The sequence below is a fragment of the Cibotium barometz genome, chromosome 54 (assembly GCF_041138505.1).
Source record: "Cibotium barometz isolate CiBa-2024 chromosome 54, ASM4113850v1, whole genome shotgun sequence".
In the NCBI taxonomy this organism is placed as follows: Eukaryota; Viridiplantae; Streptophyta; class Polypodiopsida; order Cyatheales; family Cibotiaceae; genus Cibotium; species Cibotium barometz.
The window spans coordinates 39,541,314-39,561,221 of NC_141099.1; the positions used below are offsets into that span (position 1 = coordinate 39,541,314).

Consider the following 19,908-nt stretch of genomic DNA (forward strand, 5'->3'; position numbering starts at 1 on the left):
GCCCACCAACAATGCCTCTTGCCTGCATGTTCTTTAACTTTTGTATGTTCACATGTCTAATCCTTTTGTGCCACATTTCAACGTCTTGTACCACATTTTGGCTTTTAAAGAACATAGCCGATTTTAACTCAGGAATCCTAGCATCCAATTTAAATAACCTGCCTTCTTTCTTGCCTTTGGCACAGTGACTCTACATCCATTTTTAAAATCCTCAACGAAGCAACCATGCTCGTTGAATGAACCTGTAAACCTTGCTCAACCATTTGACCAACTGAGGCCAAAGGCACATATAAGACGTTTGACATAGACTTTATTTCACCATTGTGCATCACCAATGGTACACTCCCAACATGAGTGATACCATGCTGAGAATCATCACCTGTCTCCACATAGCCTTTCACATCCATTGGCTTCATATGTTCAAACCATTCGCCACCATGACAAGTCATATGGTTTAATGCTCTAGAGTCTATATACCAAGCGTCATCACTATCACCATGTGTCATCATAGATCCCATGACATGTTTCATGGCAAACAAGTGATTTGCACTACTATCATGACTGCTTGATGCAAAATTTCCACCATGTTGTGCAAAATTTTCACTATTTGCATAATTTCCACCATGTTGTGCAAAATTTTCACTATTTGCATAATTTTCACCATGTTGTGCTCTACCCCCTCTCAAATCATTTTGTTTGCACGGTAATAGTCACGTGCCATATGACCAAACTTTCCACAGTAATGGTATTCCACATTTTGCATAGATGCTTGTTGGCCTTGCCAACGTCCTCTTCCATGAGGATTACCTCTACCTCTTTGAGGTGTATATCCATGACCACCTCTAGCACCATATGAAGGCCGAAAATTCTATTGTGGTGACCTATCTTGCCATCCACGACCTCGTGATGCAAATCTCCCTCTGCCTCTAAATCCCCTTTGTGAATAGAAAGCCTGATTCCTGCCATTATCATCATGGCTAGTAGATGCATCATGAAAAGGGTCACTGAGTTTGATTTCCTCAACAAGCAAGAGTGAAACCAACTCATCAAAATCAAGTAAACCTATACTCCGAACAGAGATGGATGTATCAAAAGACTTGTACTCCTTGCCAAGATCACGCAAGGCAATGCCTACCAAATCATCATCAGGCATGGGGACATTGATAGTTGCCTATGCATCTGCATACTTCTTAATCTCTTGTACATAATCATGAATACTCCTTCCTTTTCGCTTCACATTGTGAATCTATTGTCTCAACTGAGACTTACCAGTATCTGTATCAAACAGCTTTACCAAAGTATCCCATGCATCCTTGGGATTCTCAGCATCATGTATATGTATGAGTATAGCATCCAAGATAAATATAAACAAGCAATGCAAAACTTTGTATGCTCTCTCTGACCATTGTTTATGAGCTACAACTTGTTGTTGTGTAGGTTATCGGGGTAGATCCGGCTCTGGCTCTACACCTATAACAAGATTCCAAAATCCTTTTCCTTTTAGAAAGCTTTTGATCCTGTACTTCCATGCCTAGAAGTTCTTTCTACCCAACTTCTCACCCACAATCTGTATTGGGTTGTTTGACATATTTGCTCAATATGCAAATGCCCCTTCTACACACGTCCAATCCTGTAAATGAGCCTTCCTCAGCTCAACCACACTCTAATAAGTGTCCCAGATACTCCAAAGTACTCAACCAACTTCACTGTTGATGTAGAAAATCACACTGAGTGCATTCAAATTGAACTAGCATACGCAGTCCAAAATACCCTATTTTGGCACACTTTCCAAGGCTTCCAAATGCTCCAAATTGCAATATAATGGTTCAATCAAGTGTGGATAACTTGCATTGACACCCGAACAAGCTCAATGTTACATATTAACACCAACCAAGGTGCATACATACTAGAAATATCAAATCCCCTTCTCTGTTTTGAGAAAAACCAATAAAACCAGTAGGAAAAGTGCTCTAATTTCTTCAATTCTTGTCTAAATTGAGGGACCATGCATTCATTAGCTTAGCAATGATGTCTACTAACTCCATGTACAAGGAATTAGATCAATTATAAAAGTTGAGGGAGTATTAGTGACCCTCTGTTTCACTAATCATAATTTACAACATTCTTAATCAGCTCATAATTAGCTCCCAAATGCATAATTTCTCCAACAAACCACATAGCATCCTTTTCCTCTGTGTGTATCATAATATTGCTAAGAGAATTTGCAAGTAATCAACCAACCAATCTTGTATTAGACCTCAACCATGCAAAAAGAGGTAAATTCTGCCATATTTTAGCCTCCAGGTTGCGCCGCCTCTCAATTAGGGGAAATTGAGAGCTTATGTGTGGCTATTGATGATATATAGGAGTATAGGAGTTTCCAACACCCCTCGGCATGCACCCAAGCCATCAATCTTATGATTTTTGCAAAAAAAATCGGCTCCAATTGCATCAAAAATGAGTCTCTATTCACTGTTTTTGTGCGGGCTTCAAAACGGAATTTTTCCAATCACTTCAATGCATCACACTTGCTCCAAAATCACTCTAGGGCTTGCACATGAGTTTCCAACACATTCCCATTGCAAGATACATGAATCTTTGCCAGATTTGCAACCATTTGCATCATACATTCACCATTTGCATCATACATTCACCACAGATTTGCAACCATTTGCATCATACACTCACCCACAGACACACACACAAGAGAAAACCCTAATGTATTAGTCAAACCCTAGCCACAGACAGGGAAGCCATGTCCCATCTCACACAATGCATAAAGCCCTAATTCAAAAGCTACAACACACTACTTGTGTTGTGTCCACACACAGCTAACCCTAGCTACTATCCACACACAACTAACCCTAGCTACTATCCACACAACTATGACCAGCTGACCAGCTGGACGCGGTCATTTATATCTCACACATGCTACTACCTAACACACCATCACATAGTGAAATTGGCACAAGTTGACATCGAGCTTGAATCTCAACACACAAGCTTAGGAAGACCAAATGAACATCATACCCTATTCCTTGGTTATGTGCGCTCTCTCTCTCTCTCTCTCTCTCTCTCTCTCTCCATCCATAAAGGTAACCAGCACGGAGGACTTCCATTTCACTCAACCCTCTTTTCCTCCTCTCTCTCTCTCTACTCTGCCCACTCATGTCTCTTTCTACTTTACCTTTGTACGCCAAAGTTAAGCGAACTATACTTGTACACGCATGAGTAACCCCACGAGGCATCATAATTAGCCTGAGGCAATTGTAATATACAATGTGCACACATACATACATATATATATATGTGAACATGTAATATATATAAAAGTTGTGAAATATAGCCCACGGCTGGGTTCCAACAAGAAGACTTGAGTTTGATGCCATCAGGGCTATGCAACATGGGTATGTGTGTGTGTTCGAATATATATCGATCTCCCTTCACACAAAATATTGCGAAATATTTCAACAATATAAATACACGATAACAATGTCCTCAATTTTGTTTTCTTGAACCCGGTTCTCTTGTATGCCTAATGGCATGTCGTCTGTCAATTCTGTCTCTAAAATAACCCTCACATTATAAAAGAACAATTCCTGTTTGGTTTTTCAAATAAAAAGAGCGGAATTTGAAGAGCAATCTACCTGTATCAATATTTTTGTTAGTTTAGTTCAAAAATTATTTGAGATTTACGTAACCTTGGTCAGATTAATTCTAAAGCTTTTTTCAATAGCTTGATGCTTTAATATTACACAAACAAAACATTTACAACACTCATCTAAAAATACAACTCTTTCTTTTTCTCTCTTCATGATGAAGGGACAAAGGGGGCAAGAAGAAGACAGCCAATGTCACATACTCATTACATCTTTCTTTGAGAGCATTGGTCCTAAGCTCAAAAGCCAAGGGATGAGAGAGAAGGTAAAAGTGCACAAAATCAAGGCACACAGAGAGAAATTTCAACCACATGGAGTTCCTATCATAGCAAATGCCTAGCCGCAACTAGACGCCCTTGGATGAGGACTCTCATTGCACATCAAGGGCCAAAAACTCAATAGAAGAGAACACTCTCTAGGAAATGCCACAACCTCTTCCTTGAATCCATGAGTTATTGTCCATTGGTTTCTTCTTAACACACCTCACAATTTCCATGTATTTCATTTTCCTTTGTTTAGGTTATAGGGGATGTCCTATGCATGTCTTGCTACAATATTCACAATAATTTGAATTAGGGTGGAAAGAAGTAATGGTTAAGCTATCAGAGGGAAACGCAAAGATGTAGATGAATGACAACAACGCTGAAGCTCCAAGTGAGAGATGAGAGAAAATAGCAAAAACGATGATGATAAGGGAGGGGGCAGATATATACTCTCCATATGAGCTAGCTCACTCCCTCATTAATTCTACATGACCTAAAAATAGGCATAAATGCCATAAATAGGATGGGGAATGAGATAAGAGTAGGTTGCTGCTATCGAAAACCGATCTTCTCAAGTAGTCGTTGCAACTAAATCACCTCACAAGAAACCAAACAGGTCACCCGATACTCGTCCTTAGTTAACGAAAGCGCCACCATAGGTTGCTTTTTACTCATCCATGAAATTGCTCCTAGATCCAAGAGTAAAGCAATAGGCTGTAGAGGAGATCATCAGGTATCGCATCTCCAGCCCAGTCGAAGTCACTCTAACCACATAAAGTGGCCCCTTCTCCATAGAAAATACCAAAATCCTTCTTACCTTGGAGTTTTATGCTCAGATCCATGGGGGAAGTGATGGGCTTATAATCTATCATCTTGAAAGCCTTTAATAGCTCTGTAACATACCACTGCTGAATGAGAAATGAATATGCCATCTGAGCATTAAAAAATCTTCAATCCAAGAAAGAAGTGAAGCAACCCAAGATCTATCATCTTAAATTCCTTACTGAGAGGAACCTCCTTTGTCTGAGCAATGTGTGCTATATGGCTACCTATGATGATCAATCGTCCACATAGAGAGAATGATAAGAGTATACAACCCTTTCACGGGAAAGATGTAAAGATTTGGATTAGAGAGAAGCTTGAGAGCACACAAACTCACTAGATTAGAATTAACAAATGTGTGCTAGACACAAAAGATAAGTACACACCCCAAAATGAGTAGATAAGAGGGTGTACATACACACGGGGGAAAAAACCTCCTAGTGAGGGAAAAAGTACCCCTACGATCCTAAATGTGTTCACACACATCACTACCATATAATGATACAAATCCCCCCTGGAGTGATGATGTGAACATGTACATGGTATGGCCGATCAATCCTAAAAAGGCAGTAAGCCCAAAGGTTTACGAAAAGCTTCAAACTTTTCACGAGGAAGAGCCTTCGTTGAATACATTTGCAATGTTGTCATGTGTAGGCACATGGACCAAGATGATCTCTGCTGTGGCAGAGAGTCTTTCCCTGACATAGTGGTAATGCACCTAAATGTGCTTAGTGTGAGCATGAAATACTGGGTTTCTCGCAACTGCTAATGCGCTCTGATTGTCAGTGAAAATCGTAGTGCTAAACGATGTCCAACACCCAAATCAACCATAAGACGTTTGAGCCACACAAGCTGCCTTGTACTCAACTTCACAGCTGGAAGTGGCCACTGTAGGCTGCTTCTTGTTGTTGAGCCATGATATACATGAATCACCAAGGCAAAAGAAAAACCCACTAGTGGACACTCGTGTGTCATAACATCCAACCCAATATCTGAATCACTGAAAGTATGCAACTGTGACACACCCCACTTTGGATAAAACAATCCAAAATACTGAGTACCCCTGTAAATAGCAAAAAACCCGCTTAACAGCCTGCTTATGCTTCGTACGTGGGCTATGCATAAATCTGCTCAACTGTGAGACCGCATACTGTATATCTAGCCTCGTGTGTTGCACACTTAAAGAAGGGATCCAATAGCTTGCTGATACAAACTAGCATCAAAAGAGTCTCCTACATCTTGAAGACTAAGTCGAGTACCTTTCTCCATAGGTGTAGCCACAGGTTTACAATCTTCAAGATTAAACCTGTGGCTACACCTATCTCCATAGGTGTAGCCACACAGGTTTACAGTCTTCAAGATTAAACCTCTTCAATAGCTTCTGTATATATTTAGACTATAGCATAACAATGCTATCATTGTGCTGCATAAAATGAATCCCCAAATAGTAATGCAAGGGCCCCAAATATGACATCTCACACGATGACTGCAAATCAACCTTAAAGGCTAAAATCTAATCTATATCAGGTCCCATGAGAGCAGCATGTCATCAACATATAGAATGATGACAAAAAATGTATCCTTGCTCCTCTTCACATAGAGGGTACTCTCTGTTGGACTGATGCAAAAATCATTTGTAACCAAGTATGCATGAATCTTCTCATACCATGCTCTAGGAGCCTGCTTAAGGCCATGAAGAGCCTTTTTTAACCTGCATGCTTTAGACTCTTCTCCTTTCACAACAAAACCAGGAGGCTGTGATACATACACCTCCTCATGTAAATCACCATTCAAGAATTCAGTCTTAATGTCCAACTGATATACAATATCTGGAATAATCATCAATAAAAGTGATGAAGTAGAGATATCCCCCAATAGATTGTGTCCTCATAGGACCACATACATCACTATGTATAAATTGTAATTTCTTAACAGCTCTCACAGATCCATCCTTTGGAAATGATGCCCGATGCATTTTACCAAGAATACACCCCTCACATACATGTCTAGCAGGGGTCTCAAGAGTTGGTAACTCATACACCATATCATGCCTTTGAAGGTGTAACAAACTGCCATAATTCAGATGGCCAAATCGTGCATGCCATAATTCTGCATCACTCATAACATGAGTCGTAGAGATTGAGCAAGCATCATGCTGCAACTTCTCAAATACATCCATCTTGTATAGGCCATGAAACAAGGTACTTGAGGTAATGATAGAATAACCATTATTTCTATCATGAACTGTACATCTGTCATCCACAAATTTCACCATCAAGCCTGACAAGGCTAAGGCTGAAACTAACAGAGCAAGTTCTTCTTAATGCCTGGCACATATAAAACTTTAGAAAGAGTAAATGCGCCCCCATTTGCAGTAGTGAGCACATTTCTACCAACTCCTTTAACCGGATATGAGGAACCATTTGCACATGTGATGGTTCCTGCATTTGGGATAGATTCCATAGATGAGAATAAATTTTTTTGTGAAGTAATATGCTTACTAGCACCACTATCAAAGTACCAAGCATCCGATTCTGCCATTGACATGCATACATCATGAACAGAAGGGTCATAATTGTAATGTACAGTCCATGCCCAATCATCTTGAGTAAAACTTGTAGATTCCTTCTTCTCTGCACTTGATGCAGATGCATCAGCTCATATACCCGATTCTTTCTTTTTCTCCTTCTCTAGCCTTTTCTTGCACTCATTTATGTAGTGCCTTGGTTTCCTACAATAGTGACACTTGCCCTTCTTTTTAGGCTTATCACCTTCTTTCTCTGCATCCTTACTTGAGGATTTTGATTTTGGCTTATAGCCACCAATGCAAAGAAGCTTTACCTTTGCCTTTCTGACTGGCAACAAAAGCTTGGTCACTGACTCGCATAACAAATCTATTTTGCCTAGACTGCTCTTCTTGCAAGAGTACTAAAACCAGCTCATTAAATGTAAGGGCATTTAGATTTTCCTTCATCATGAGTCAAAGGGTAGAGGCAAAACTCTGATAAGAATTCGAAAATGCATTGAGAACTGTGGGCACCAATGTACTATCAGGATATATCTCATCCACACTAGCGAGCTGCTCCTTAAAATCTTTGATCTTGGTCAAGAAGCTGTCCATTGAGTCTCCCTCATTCATGTGCTCAGACTCCAATTGTTTGCGTAGATATGCAACACGTGCTTCATTGCGTGCCTGGTATAATGCAGCAAGTGCATCCCATGCCTGTTTTGAAGTCTTGCATGACTGAATATGCTCAGACTCCAACTGTTTGCGTAGATATGCAACACGTGCTTCATTGCATGCCTGGTATAATGTAGCAAGTGCATCCCATGCTTGTTTTGAAGTGTTGCATGACTGAATATGAGGAATAATGCTTTGCTTCACAAAAAGTGCAAGCAATGCATGTGCCTATGGATCTCTCTTCCATCCCATCTCATGGGAGGTACTGGTGGTGCATGTGGAGAAGCCACATCTATATCAGATTCTACTTCAGATATACCTATTGTGTAGTTGTGAAACAGGACGAGTTTCACTACCACTAACCACATTCCAAAGGCCTTTAGCAACCAGTACTACATGCCTCATCATATATGTGCCTATGGATCTCTCTTCCATCCCATCTCATGGGAGGTACTGGTGGTGCATGTGGAGAAGCCACATCTGTATCAGATTCTACTTCAGATATACCTATAGCACCTAGTTGCACCGATAGTTGTGTAGTTGTGAAACAGGACAAGTTTCACTACCACTAACCACATTCCAAAGGCCTTTAGCAACCAGTACATGCCTCATCATATAGGACCACAATGAGTAGTTAGTCCCATCAAGTTTTCTCACAGCAAACAACATATTAAATACATCACTACTGCCAACCATGATTGTCGTCCAAATGCAAAATCTTTCAACACACTGCAAGTACTCAGTATTCACTGAATGCAACCCCGGATGGCTGCCAACTAACTGAATCACTTGCAGTGTATGAAAATTAACACAAAGTAGAGAATAGAAAGTTACTGGTGAAAGTATGTATGTAAGCCATGAATGTTCACGGGCCATGGTGATGTATGGCTCCATGTTGGTGGAGCCGCATGAAGATCAAGATGAAGTGGGATATGTGAAGACAAATGCAAATGGAGCTCTAGATGAAGACCAAGATGGAGCTCAACATGAAGATGAAGATAAAGTTAGACATGAAAACCATGTATGTGATAGTTTAAGAATGTACATGAAGACCATGTATATGATGGTTCAACCATGTATGTTATGTTATGTAAGTTTCCATGTATGTTCATGATGCCATGTGTGTCATGTATATATTGTCATGTGACGTGTTTGTGTCATGTAATAATGATGTAAGTCACCTCTAGCCATCGATGATGTAGGCTATGTGATGCATGTATGTGTGTCTCCATTAAGGGGGAAAAACTGTCATGTCATGTTATGTATATCATGACATGTTATGTTATGTATGTCGTCACACAACCTACTTGGAGACGAGGCCGGGAAGTGTTGAAATGTATGGCGCCCAATGTGATGTGGATGCCTATGTTCAATGTCAATGTCATGTGATGTTCATGTTAATGCCATATATGATGGTATATGTGATGTCGGATGTAATGTTGATATATGTGTATGATATCTAGTCATGTCGTACTTATGTTATTTTATGTGTATATTGATGTTGGGTAGCAACATTAGGATTTGGGATGTTATGTATGGTTATATGTATGTGAGAATAATGTGTATGGGTCAATGAATGTGGGGCAAAGATCATGTGTAGCATTTATGTGGATGTAGGCAAGTAGCATGTAGACAAGTATGTGGACCAAAAGTGTCCTTATCTCTTGGAGATATGTATCTAAAAACCCATGTGGATGAAAATGCAGCATTGTATGTCATTCTCACTAATGTAAGTCGTGATTATGTGATTAGCATCTCTCCTTGGCTTAATTATAATAATTAGTGCTATTTCCTTTCATTAATCATGGCATTTTTCATGTTTAAACCACCATAGCTTTTGCTTAGCACTTTGTTGCACATGAATACCATGATTCTCAACATCTCCCAATGCTTGGTATATTCAGAGTCAACAGTTTTTTTTTCTGCCTTATTAATACAACCTTTATTATGATTATATACCTTGTTACCACCCATGTCCAACATACCTTGTTATTATGATTATATCATTGTTAACACCCATGTCCAACATACGTCCCAGGGATCAAAACACTAGATTCATAATCTTGTTTAACAATAATTTGGGAATGGAATGAGCCATTCGTGTTAGTGAATCCCATAACTACTCTTCAGTCCATCAAAACACTAGATCATAATCTTGTTTAGCAATAATTTGGGAATGGAATGAGCCATTTATGTTAGTCAATTCCATAACTACTCTTCAGTCCATCGTGTCCTCTATTAAACCTAGCTATTTATGTTAGTCAATTCCATAACTACTCTTCAATCCATCGTGTCCTCTATTAAACCTAGCCATTTATGTTACTCAATTCCATAACTACTCTTCAGTCCATCATGTCCTCTATTAAACCTAGGTAGTCTTATCCCATAATCCATAAGTGCACTCTTACAAGCATGTTTATGCTTACTTTTTGAGATCCACAATTTACAACTTAGTTTTAACATTTAATTGTATTTTGAGGAAGGAGAAGATCTATTAAATAAAAGAATGAGGGCATTTTCTATTTTACTTGCATGTCTTACATAAGAGGTTATGATTACACTCTTAAAATATCTTAAATATGATTAAGGTGGAAGAAAATCTACTAAAAGAATGCAAGCATTTACTACTTTACATGCATGTCTTGCACAAGGGGTCATGATGATTACACTCTTAAAATTTCTTAATACTATTAACTCTTTAAGTGGGAAGAGTCCTTGTATAGTGAGAGTATACCATCTAAAGTAGAGCCATCAATGAGAGGAGAAAAGTTGTAAAGGCCAAATGGAGTAGAGACATTGGGGAAAGCCATAGGAGAGGCATTGATGAAAGTTAACCCCATAAGCTATGAAAGATCCCTGCCCCCTGCGCGCAACGAATTCTGGGGTGCTAGCAACGGAAGTAGCACTTCTTGTGCAGGGCAGAGCCTCTCACTCGGGGCCTTGCCCATGGATATCCGGACAAAAGACTAATCCCTCGATTCTTCCAAAATCGAACCCAGAAAAAACTTCCCTTGCCCAACAGACATAGGTGATTCCTCCATGATATTTTACTCTAATGTAGTCAAGGTCTTCACTAACCAAACTGATCCGACCGAACCCGTAAATCTCATGGTCAGATCAAGGGAGAGACTTGCACTTGGATCATAGAGACCAACACTTTATTCCTCATCAAGAGGCACAACCGTTGATTCTTTTCTATAGAACAAGGATTATCCGCCGGGATTCACTTCATCTATCGTAAACATAACAGAATTGAGTCTCATTTTAGGGATCCATCAGTCCAACCTAACCCCATCCAATCCCATGGGTTATCCAACCGCCCAACCACTGTAGGATCCATTTAGGAATTTGGTTATGTTTTGTCCTGGGTACCAGGGAAAAGAGTTCCCAGGCCCCCTAGCCGGCGTTTCAAGCAAACTTCAAGATAGTCACACCACTTACACACCTAATATGAAATTGCTTGTTTCACTGATTCAACTGTCTTTAAAACAGTCTTTTAATGAAACCATAGTATCACTGATCATAATCCTCCAAAATATCTAGCTTGAGTTCCAATTTGCAATCATTCCTTCATCGGTGTACCTATGGCATCATTGGTAAAAACCAGAACGCTCACCACCTGTTCACTCAGGGGCCTTTTCAATAGTTCCTAGCTCATAGTACTCGGAAATATAATCATATAAGAAAAATCCAAATGGACTCTCTGTTGAAGGTCAGCAAGATCAACCAACAAATCCATACCCGAGTTCAGAAAACAACTCTAACTCCTTATTCCATTTTCTTCCCCGACGCACGCATGGGTATCTTCGGCGACCCAGAGCCCGAGCACCATATGGTCAGCACCCTCTAGGCTCCTTCACAGGTCACCTAGCGCTTCACTCATAGGCCGCTTCCTTGGTCCCTCATCCATCGTACAGGAAGATCACCATTTAAATCGAACCGAGACTGGTCAAGACCTTGGCCGACCTTACTACGCGAGATGTCCTCCATTGACTCTCCATTCGCTATTGCAACTTTATCTCTTAGGTCTCCACGATCTCATTCACAAGATGGTCAAAATGCTTCCCCAGCATTCTTGACATAAAACAGTCATTTAAAAACAGGTTTCATAAATACAGTTTCTAACGAACTCTCATCTTTCCACATTGTTCCACATAATTTCTCGTTATTCCACATTCTTCTACATCAATTCACATTGCTTATCCCGCATCCAGTCATATGTATTCCCATCTGTATTCCCATCATCCTTCATCCATTCTCATCCAATCACATCATATTACATCTCATCACATCTACATCACATCACAACATATCCACATTGCATCTCATCCATTCATATCACATCACATCTATCTACATTCATTCAGATCCATATCACATCCACATATCATCACATCAGGTTCACATCTATTTACATCACTTCACATTCATTCATATCACATCACATCTCATCCATTTATATCACATCACATCTATCTACATTCATTCAGATCCACATCATATCCACATATCATCACATCATGTTCACATCTATTTACATCACTTCACATCCATTCGCATTCATCTACCCAAGTCCACATCACATCACATCTCATCTATTCACATCACATCTCATCTATCCATATCATATCTCATCCATTCATATCTAACCAAATCCACATGCACTCACATCTCATTACATCACATTCACATCTCACCACATCCACTCACATCTCATCACACCCATTCGCATCCATCACACCCATTCACATCCCACATTCATTCACATGCATATCTATCACATCACATCTCATTCTCATCCATTTACATCACATCACATCCTTTCACATATCATCACATCTTATTCTCATCCATTTACATCACATCACATCCTTTCACATATTATTACATCTTATTTCACATCTCATCACATTCACATCCACATCCATTTACATCACATCACATCTCATCCACATCTTATCACATTCACATCCCTATCCATTTACATCACATTACATCTCATCACATTCACATCCACATCCATTTACATCACATCACATCACATCGCATCACATCTCATCACATCCACATCCACATCATCCACATCCACATTCACATCCACATCATCCACATCCATTTACATCACATCACATCTCATCCACATCTCATCACATCCACTCACATCGTATTCACATCTTATTACATCCACTCACATCGCATTCACATTTAGTACCATTTTCTACTCACATCGCATTCACATTTAGTACCGTTTTCTACTTTCGATATTGATAGGACTTTTCTAAGTTTCTGCCAATTGCTTGGCCTAGTTAAAGGTACCTTTTCTCGATGGATATTTTCATATTCTTTTTTCAAAATTTTCAAGTGAAATATATTCAATATTCTTCTTTTTGAGTAAAAGATTCATGGGATTTACAAAAATAAAGTCTACCCATATTTTTCAATAAAATTAATAATGCTCAAAATTTCACTTTTGATAAATACTCATAATTTGAATCATGCCAAAAATTCCTCTTTTACCATTTAATTACTTGGATCTCAAATATCATGGGAATTTCTCTTTTTGCATAAAAATAAATTTACCAAAATTTTCTCTTTTGCATAAAAATAAATTTACCAAAAATTTTTCTTTTACCATTTAATTACTTGGATCTCAAATATCATGGGAATTCCTCTTTTTGTATAAAAATAAATTTACTAAAATTTACTCTTTTCTCACTTTCAATTAATTATGCATAATTACAAAAAAAATTATTTCTCATGAATATGATGAAAATCATTCTTTTTGCATAGGATGTCCAATCCTAGAATATGGTAGGAAGTTCTCTTTTAGCATTATGCATAAAAATAAGATATGTATTATTTTCTGAAAATTTTGCCATAGCTTCGCTACTATTACTGATAATTCTCAAATTTTTTCTAAAGAATAAAAGCTTGTAATGAAAATATGATAGTAGTTCATCTTTTATGCTTAAAATCAAACTATGACTTTAAATCCTAATTTTAACCATAATCATAAACTTAATTATGATTATCTCACTAGATTAAGCTAATTCTATTATTTCTCTTTTTCCAAATTGATAGGATAATCTATTTCTCATTTAGAATCAATCAAAGTAGTTTTTAACTACTTATAAATAATCTAAAAGAATTAACCATTATTTTGTTAACACAAAATCATAAAAATATCATTTTCTTAATCTCTAGCTTATCAAGCCTAGAGTTTAGCTTTGAATTAAGAGACTATCATTGAGAAGCATCCTTTTTCAAGGGATTTAGGCATAAAGATGGCTATTCTTTTAGAGAGAGAGATTTACTTAAAGAAAGCATTATAATTTAAGCATAAAGGTTAACTTAATGTTAATTAAACATGAAAAAACTTAGGGAAAGCTTGATTTGAATTAAAACAATCATTTTGAAAGCTTCTCAAGCTTGAGAGGGGTTGAGAAGAAGAAAGTTATTGAGAAAATTGAAAAAAAACCATAAAAATTGATTTTACCTCCAAGTTTGGCTTGATTCTCTAATTGCAGTGAAGCCCCCGACCAATCAATTGGTCCACCAAGAGGAGAAGAGCAACTCCAAGAGTTGTTGTAGAGAGAGAGAGAGCTCCGAGCTCCCAAGAAGGATAATAGAAAATATGATTATTTTAATATAATACCAGCATAGTATAGCTCCAATAATCCATTACAAATGTCTGAGGGTCTATTTATAGGTGAGGGAGGTCACTAACCAAGTCCAACTGGGTTCTATAATTTTCAGGTTCAGTTTGACTTAATTTGGACAAGATTTAGACCAGTTTGGCTCCCTTTTTGATTTGGTTTGATCTAGGAGAGAGGAGAGATAAAAATATCACAATTTTTTTGAATTAAAAACCCTTCCACACATGTGAAAGAGGAGTCTACCTCAAGAGTCCCCCTTTCCTTACCAAGGTGTCAAAAATGCATCATTATTTCAAAATATCTCATTTTTTTAGTAATATCTCATAATTTTTAACTAACAAACCTTGTACTCAGTCAACTCTTCATCTTATGTGAGCATTTACTCATTTTTGGGTATTTTCTTTTATCTTTTGGATTGATCTCATCCCAACACTTGGATTAATCCAATTTGCCTATTGGAACCTTAATTGGACCATAATCCAAAAATTTCTGAAAATGTAGACCCTTAGGCTAAGGTCCCTTATACCATTTTCAATTAATTCCTAATGCACATTGGAAAGTTCATTTTGAACTTTTGTTTCAGGGGAATCCATTTTAGACACTAGGAGGATTTTTATATCGATAAGTAAGCTGACTTATCTTAGAATGCTAAAGAAAATCCAATTTTCAATGTCAAGATTTAAAAAAATATTATTTACATTGTTTGATTCGCCTTCACGTGAGGAATTCCAATAGGCACTTGCATGGGTAGCAAGCACTTGAAAGATGGGGAAGTGATTGCATTAAAATGAGAAGAACAAAGGGCCAGGAGAAAAAACGCTTTAGCATTCACAACATACAACAATTTAGTAGATGCCACGATAGCCCTTTTCCTTGAACTTGTTCCAATAGTTATTGTTCTTACATTGGGAGGGGGGGGGGGAGATGAAAGGAGTTCTATGATGTTAAGGCTTTTCCTTTTGGCTTTTATTAAGTGCTTTACTAATGGATAAACGAGGACACTAAGTTTGTGTTGTATTGGTTGAATCTTTGACTTTATTTATCTATTAAATTCATTACTCTCCTTGTAAATATATAAATCTAAATATAAACTATAGTATAATAATAATATGATGTAATCAAGGATCAAGGACACTTTAGCCTATGTAACAATATAATGTAATCTATACATAAATTACAGTATAATAATAATAATAATACGTAATCAAGGATCAAGGACACTTAGCCTATGTTATATTGGTTGAATCTTTGGATTTTTAAAGTACTAATTTACAATATTCATTATAATATATATGCAAATTCAGGCTTGATTGTGTTGCCTTTCAAAATTGATGGGTTTGGTGAAATATGCAATTTGTTTTGGGTATTTTAGTGTAATTTTTGACGACGGGCATTGTAAAATTATGCAAGAATTTTACGGCCAAGATGCTAAAAAACGGGTGTGATGCCTGTGAGAAAGCAACTATGTTTGCTCTAATTATGAATCATAGGATAACTATTTATGATAATAAATCTAATTATGAATCATAGGATAACTGTATGATAATAAATCTAATTATGAATCATAGGATAACTATTTATGATTGGTACAAATATAATGTAATAAGGGGTTTGGACAAAAATGAAATGTTTTCCGACTCCTTGCAGGCAAGGACTATATATATATTCATTTAACCCTAGGAGAGGTGGTGTAATTTGAGAGATTCTAAATTAAATGATTTTAGTTTGCATTTCCCCACCTTGCCGCCACCATCACTAACCCGCGCCCACATACAGCTTCACAACGCCGCCATCTTGCCCTTTTTTGCCTTTCAAATCATCATCTGTTTCCTGCAGAGCTCTTGCGATCTGCTAATCGGCGTTGATCGACTGTCGCTCCGTGGATCTATCGGTAATTTCTCTTTCTTTTCTCTCTGCAGGTCTTCCCATAAACCCTCGAAAAAATGGCAGAAGAAGCCTTGGCAGATTATTGCTGTATTTGCAAACAAAAACAGTCTTTTGAAACTAGATAAATCCTAGAACAGTTCAGTGTTAGCAAGCTCCAAAGGAACCCTAGCAGCATGGCTCTGTGTTTGCAAACCCTTCATATAACGGTGGGCATGTGTTTACAAGCTCCGGAGACACTAGAACATTCATGATAAATTCAAACTTCAAATAACCCCTAGAAGATTGGCTCTGTGTTTGCAGACCCGTGATAACACTCCGGGCATTCAAACCCTAGAAGAACGGGTTTAGCGTTTTAGAAACCCTAGCAGACTGGCTATCTTTATGAAAACCCTAGAAGAGTTCCAGCAGAATGTTTTAGTGTTTTGCAAACCCTAGCAGTAGTACTTTGCTAGCAAAACCTATCAGTGAGCAGCCCTAGAAGAAAATCATAGCAGAAGATGAGTATTTGAAAACCCTGGCAGAACAGCTCACTGTCTGCAAACCCGACTCACTTTTTTGCTTCAAACATATTGTTGGAAACGGAAGATCTAACTTAATGGATGCCTCAGGTTCAATGGCGGGCCAACCAGGCAGTACGACCACCACCACAACCACCACTGCGAGCCTAGTAAGATTCTCTTACACATTGTGTGTAATATATGAAGATTATCTCCTTGAATAAACTGAAGTGCGCCCCTCTTGTATCCAGGTTGGGAATGCTTTTGTGAACCAGTACTACAACGTTCTACACCAGTCCCCTCATGTCGTGCATCGGTTCTACACTGATCAAAGCAAGCTCTCTCGTGCAGAGCCGGGGATGAGTGCTGATATTATTATAACACAAGACGTAAGTGGAATTAATGTTTGCATATATGCTCTCTGTATTTTTCGGTCACGTGCAACACCACATATATTCATTCATATATGTGTGTGCATATGAATGTTTAGGTACATTTGTGTACATATTTGTCTATAGATTCATATGTGTACATACATGTGTCCATCTAAATGTGATATGAAAGACGAAAGCTCTAAAATTCAATTGCTCTAGTTTAAACATGTGGAACTTAGTTCTCCAACCACAGGGTTTTACATCACCAATCTGAGAAAGGCCCGAAGATTTGGATATTATAGCAAGGATAGCATTGAACCCAAGATTATGTTAGTAAGCTGCATGATTTTTAAATGCATGACTAGATTTCTTAAATGCAGAAAATCCATGAGAAGATAATGTCGATGGACTTTGGAGGCATCCGGGCAGAGATCAAAACAGTTGATTCGCAGGAGTCATTGAGTGGTAGTGTACTTGTGATGGTTACAGGTTCGCTTTCCAGCCAGAATGGGCCTCAGCGCAATTTTGCCCAAACTTTCTTCTTAGCACCGCAAGAGAAAGGGTACTTCGTCCTGAATGACATATGCAGATACTTAGATGGGGCGGTGGAGCCACTTGCCCATCTGGCTAATGGCATGCCAGAGCTTAACACGACACCGGAGGTAGTCGACCAAGGTGAGAGAGCATCTCAATAATGTAACTACCTTGCATACTGCACATACGCGAGTGCACTACACTGAGTGATGTCTGTCTACAGGACATGCAGTTTCTCCAGTGCCTTCGCAACAGGAAGTGCTGGACTATCCAGTCGCAGCTGTTGAGGATAGGGTTTCAACAAATGATTCTTATGAGCATACACAGGAAGAAGAGGACTTCAGTACCAAAGAAATTCCTGTTGAAGACATTACCCCTTCCCATCAGGATGCAGCTGTGGAGCCACCGGAAGAGCAACTTTCTCCTCTTGTTGAAGAGGAAAACTCTGAGGGAGCAGCCAAGATGTCATATGCGTCAATTGTATGTGTCTAGTGCCTCTTTGTAGCATGAGTTTCATCATGCGTTATTTAGGGGTGGTCGACTGGAGAAATACACCCTGAGTTTTCCTTCCTGCCTTTTCCAGCTTCGTGCTCGTAGTGAGGCCCCTGGGGCATCTTTTATGGCTCGTCAGTCAGTGCCACACAAAGCTACTCCAGTTCAAAACATACCTGTGGTGTCGGTGTCCTCTCAAGTGTCCCAGACAGCAGCTTCTATTTCAGTGGGACCTTCCAATGCATCTGAGGATGGTGCCACAGAAATTGGAGGTTTGGACTAAGTTTCTTGACTTATAAAAATGGGGTGTTTACAAGTTTTAATGTCTTCAATGGGCTCAAGCCTTTCAATTTTCAGGTGATTGTCAGTCTGTGTATGTCAAGAATCTACCACTAAACATCTTGCAAGAGGAGCTGGAGAAAGAGTTCCAGAAGTTTGGGTCTTTAAAGCCTGGTGGTGTCAATCTTAGAAATCAGAAGGTGTTAATGCTCTCTCTCTCTCTCTCTCTCTCTCTCTCTCTCTCTCTCTCTTTCTTCTTCTTTGCATCCTTGTGATTTTGAAGCTTTGTCAGTTGATTTTGAAGCTTTGTCAGTTGATTGTGTTCTTTGACTGAAGTAGGCTGGCTTCGAAGCCATTTTGGGCATTCTGGTGGATAGTAAACATGTCTTCAATGTGTATGCAGTTAGGTGTATGTTTCGCATTTATTGAGTTTGAAGACTCCAGCTCAGCCCAGAGTGCCGTTGAGGTGCATGAACTTTTTATGCCCTTTCATTGTGGATTCTGTGGCAGGATACTGCTCTCTTTAGACAGCTGGGTTCGGGGCGCTTCTTTCTGTTTTGGGATAAGCTAATCGGTGGTTTTTTTTCCAGGCCTCTCCCATCACTATTGGGGGACGCCAGGTTTATATAGAAGAGAAAAGGCCTACGTTGGTGGGCTCATCAGGTAAGTAAATAAGGTACTTTGGTATGACTGACAATATAGTTTGGTGCTGATTTGTAGGGTACTTTATCAGTTTCCTGCTCTCACAAACTTGGTGCATGTAAACAGCTGGTAGGGGGCGATCCAACCATGGTAGAGGTTACCAGACCGAGGCATTTGGCAGGGGCTACTTTGGAGGTCGAGGTGCTGGACGGAATGGTGGTGGTGGCAGCCAAAATTCTGATCGGGAGCTTAATAGCAGAGGACGAGGTGGGCGGGGAAGCTATGGTGTGGGCAGTTCTTATGCTGCGAGCAACCATGGGTCTAGTGGCAACACTGTGAATGGTTATCGGAGGGCTGATAATCAGGCTGGGAATGGTCCACGTCCAGCAAGGAGGGGTGTTACAAATTAAGTAGCATGCTATCATGGATCTGAAGTGTATGTGATTTTGGTTAAAGCTTATCTCTTGCTATCTTTGGAGGAATCATTGGCATTGTGTTTAAGACTTCCACATAATTAGTGGGATCTGTTATTTTGCTGTATGAGTCCCATATTTTAATTTGTGCAGCCCATCTAGGGCTGCATGGTAATTTTGTTCCATTACAGATGAACTCAGGCAGAGCC

General features: G+C 39.0%; 1 protein-coding gene across 1 annotated transcript in view; it reads left to right on the top strand.

Moving 5' to 3' along the window:
- The first annotated feature begins 16,271 nt into the window (after window positions 1-16,271).
- The window catches only part of LOC147608143 (nuclear transport factor 2-like), a 3,855-nt gene continuing 218 nt past the window's right edge, over window positions 16,272-19,908 (top strand). Inside the window, exons 1-10 of the mRNA XM_086789588.1 lie at window positions 16,272-16,472; window positions 17,077-17,135; window positions 17,217-17,354; window positions 17,720-18,014; window positions 18,097-18,353; window positions 18,457-18,637; window positions 18,723-18,844; window positions 19,048-19,110; window positions 19,235-19,307; window positions 19,413-19,908. The exon at window positions 19,413-19,908 is cut by the window's right edge and continues 218 nt beyond it. Coding sequence (XP_086645714.1) covers window positions 17,082-17,135; window positions 17,217-17,354; window positions 17,720-18,014; window positions 18,097-18,353; window positions 18,457-18,637; window positions 18,723-18,844; window positions 19,048-19,110; window positions 19,235-19,307; window positions 19,413-19,696 — 1,467 coding nt within the window. The 5' untranslated portion in view covers window positions 16,272-16,472; window positions 17,077-17,081 and the 3' untranslated portion in view covers window positions 19,697-19,908. The remainder of the gene's footprint in view (window positions 16,473-17,076; window positions 17,136-17,216; window positions 17,355-17,719; window positions 18,015-18,096; window positions 18,354-18,456; window positions 18,638-18,722; window positions 18,845-19,047; window positions 19,111-19,234; window positions 19,308-19,412) is intronic.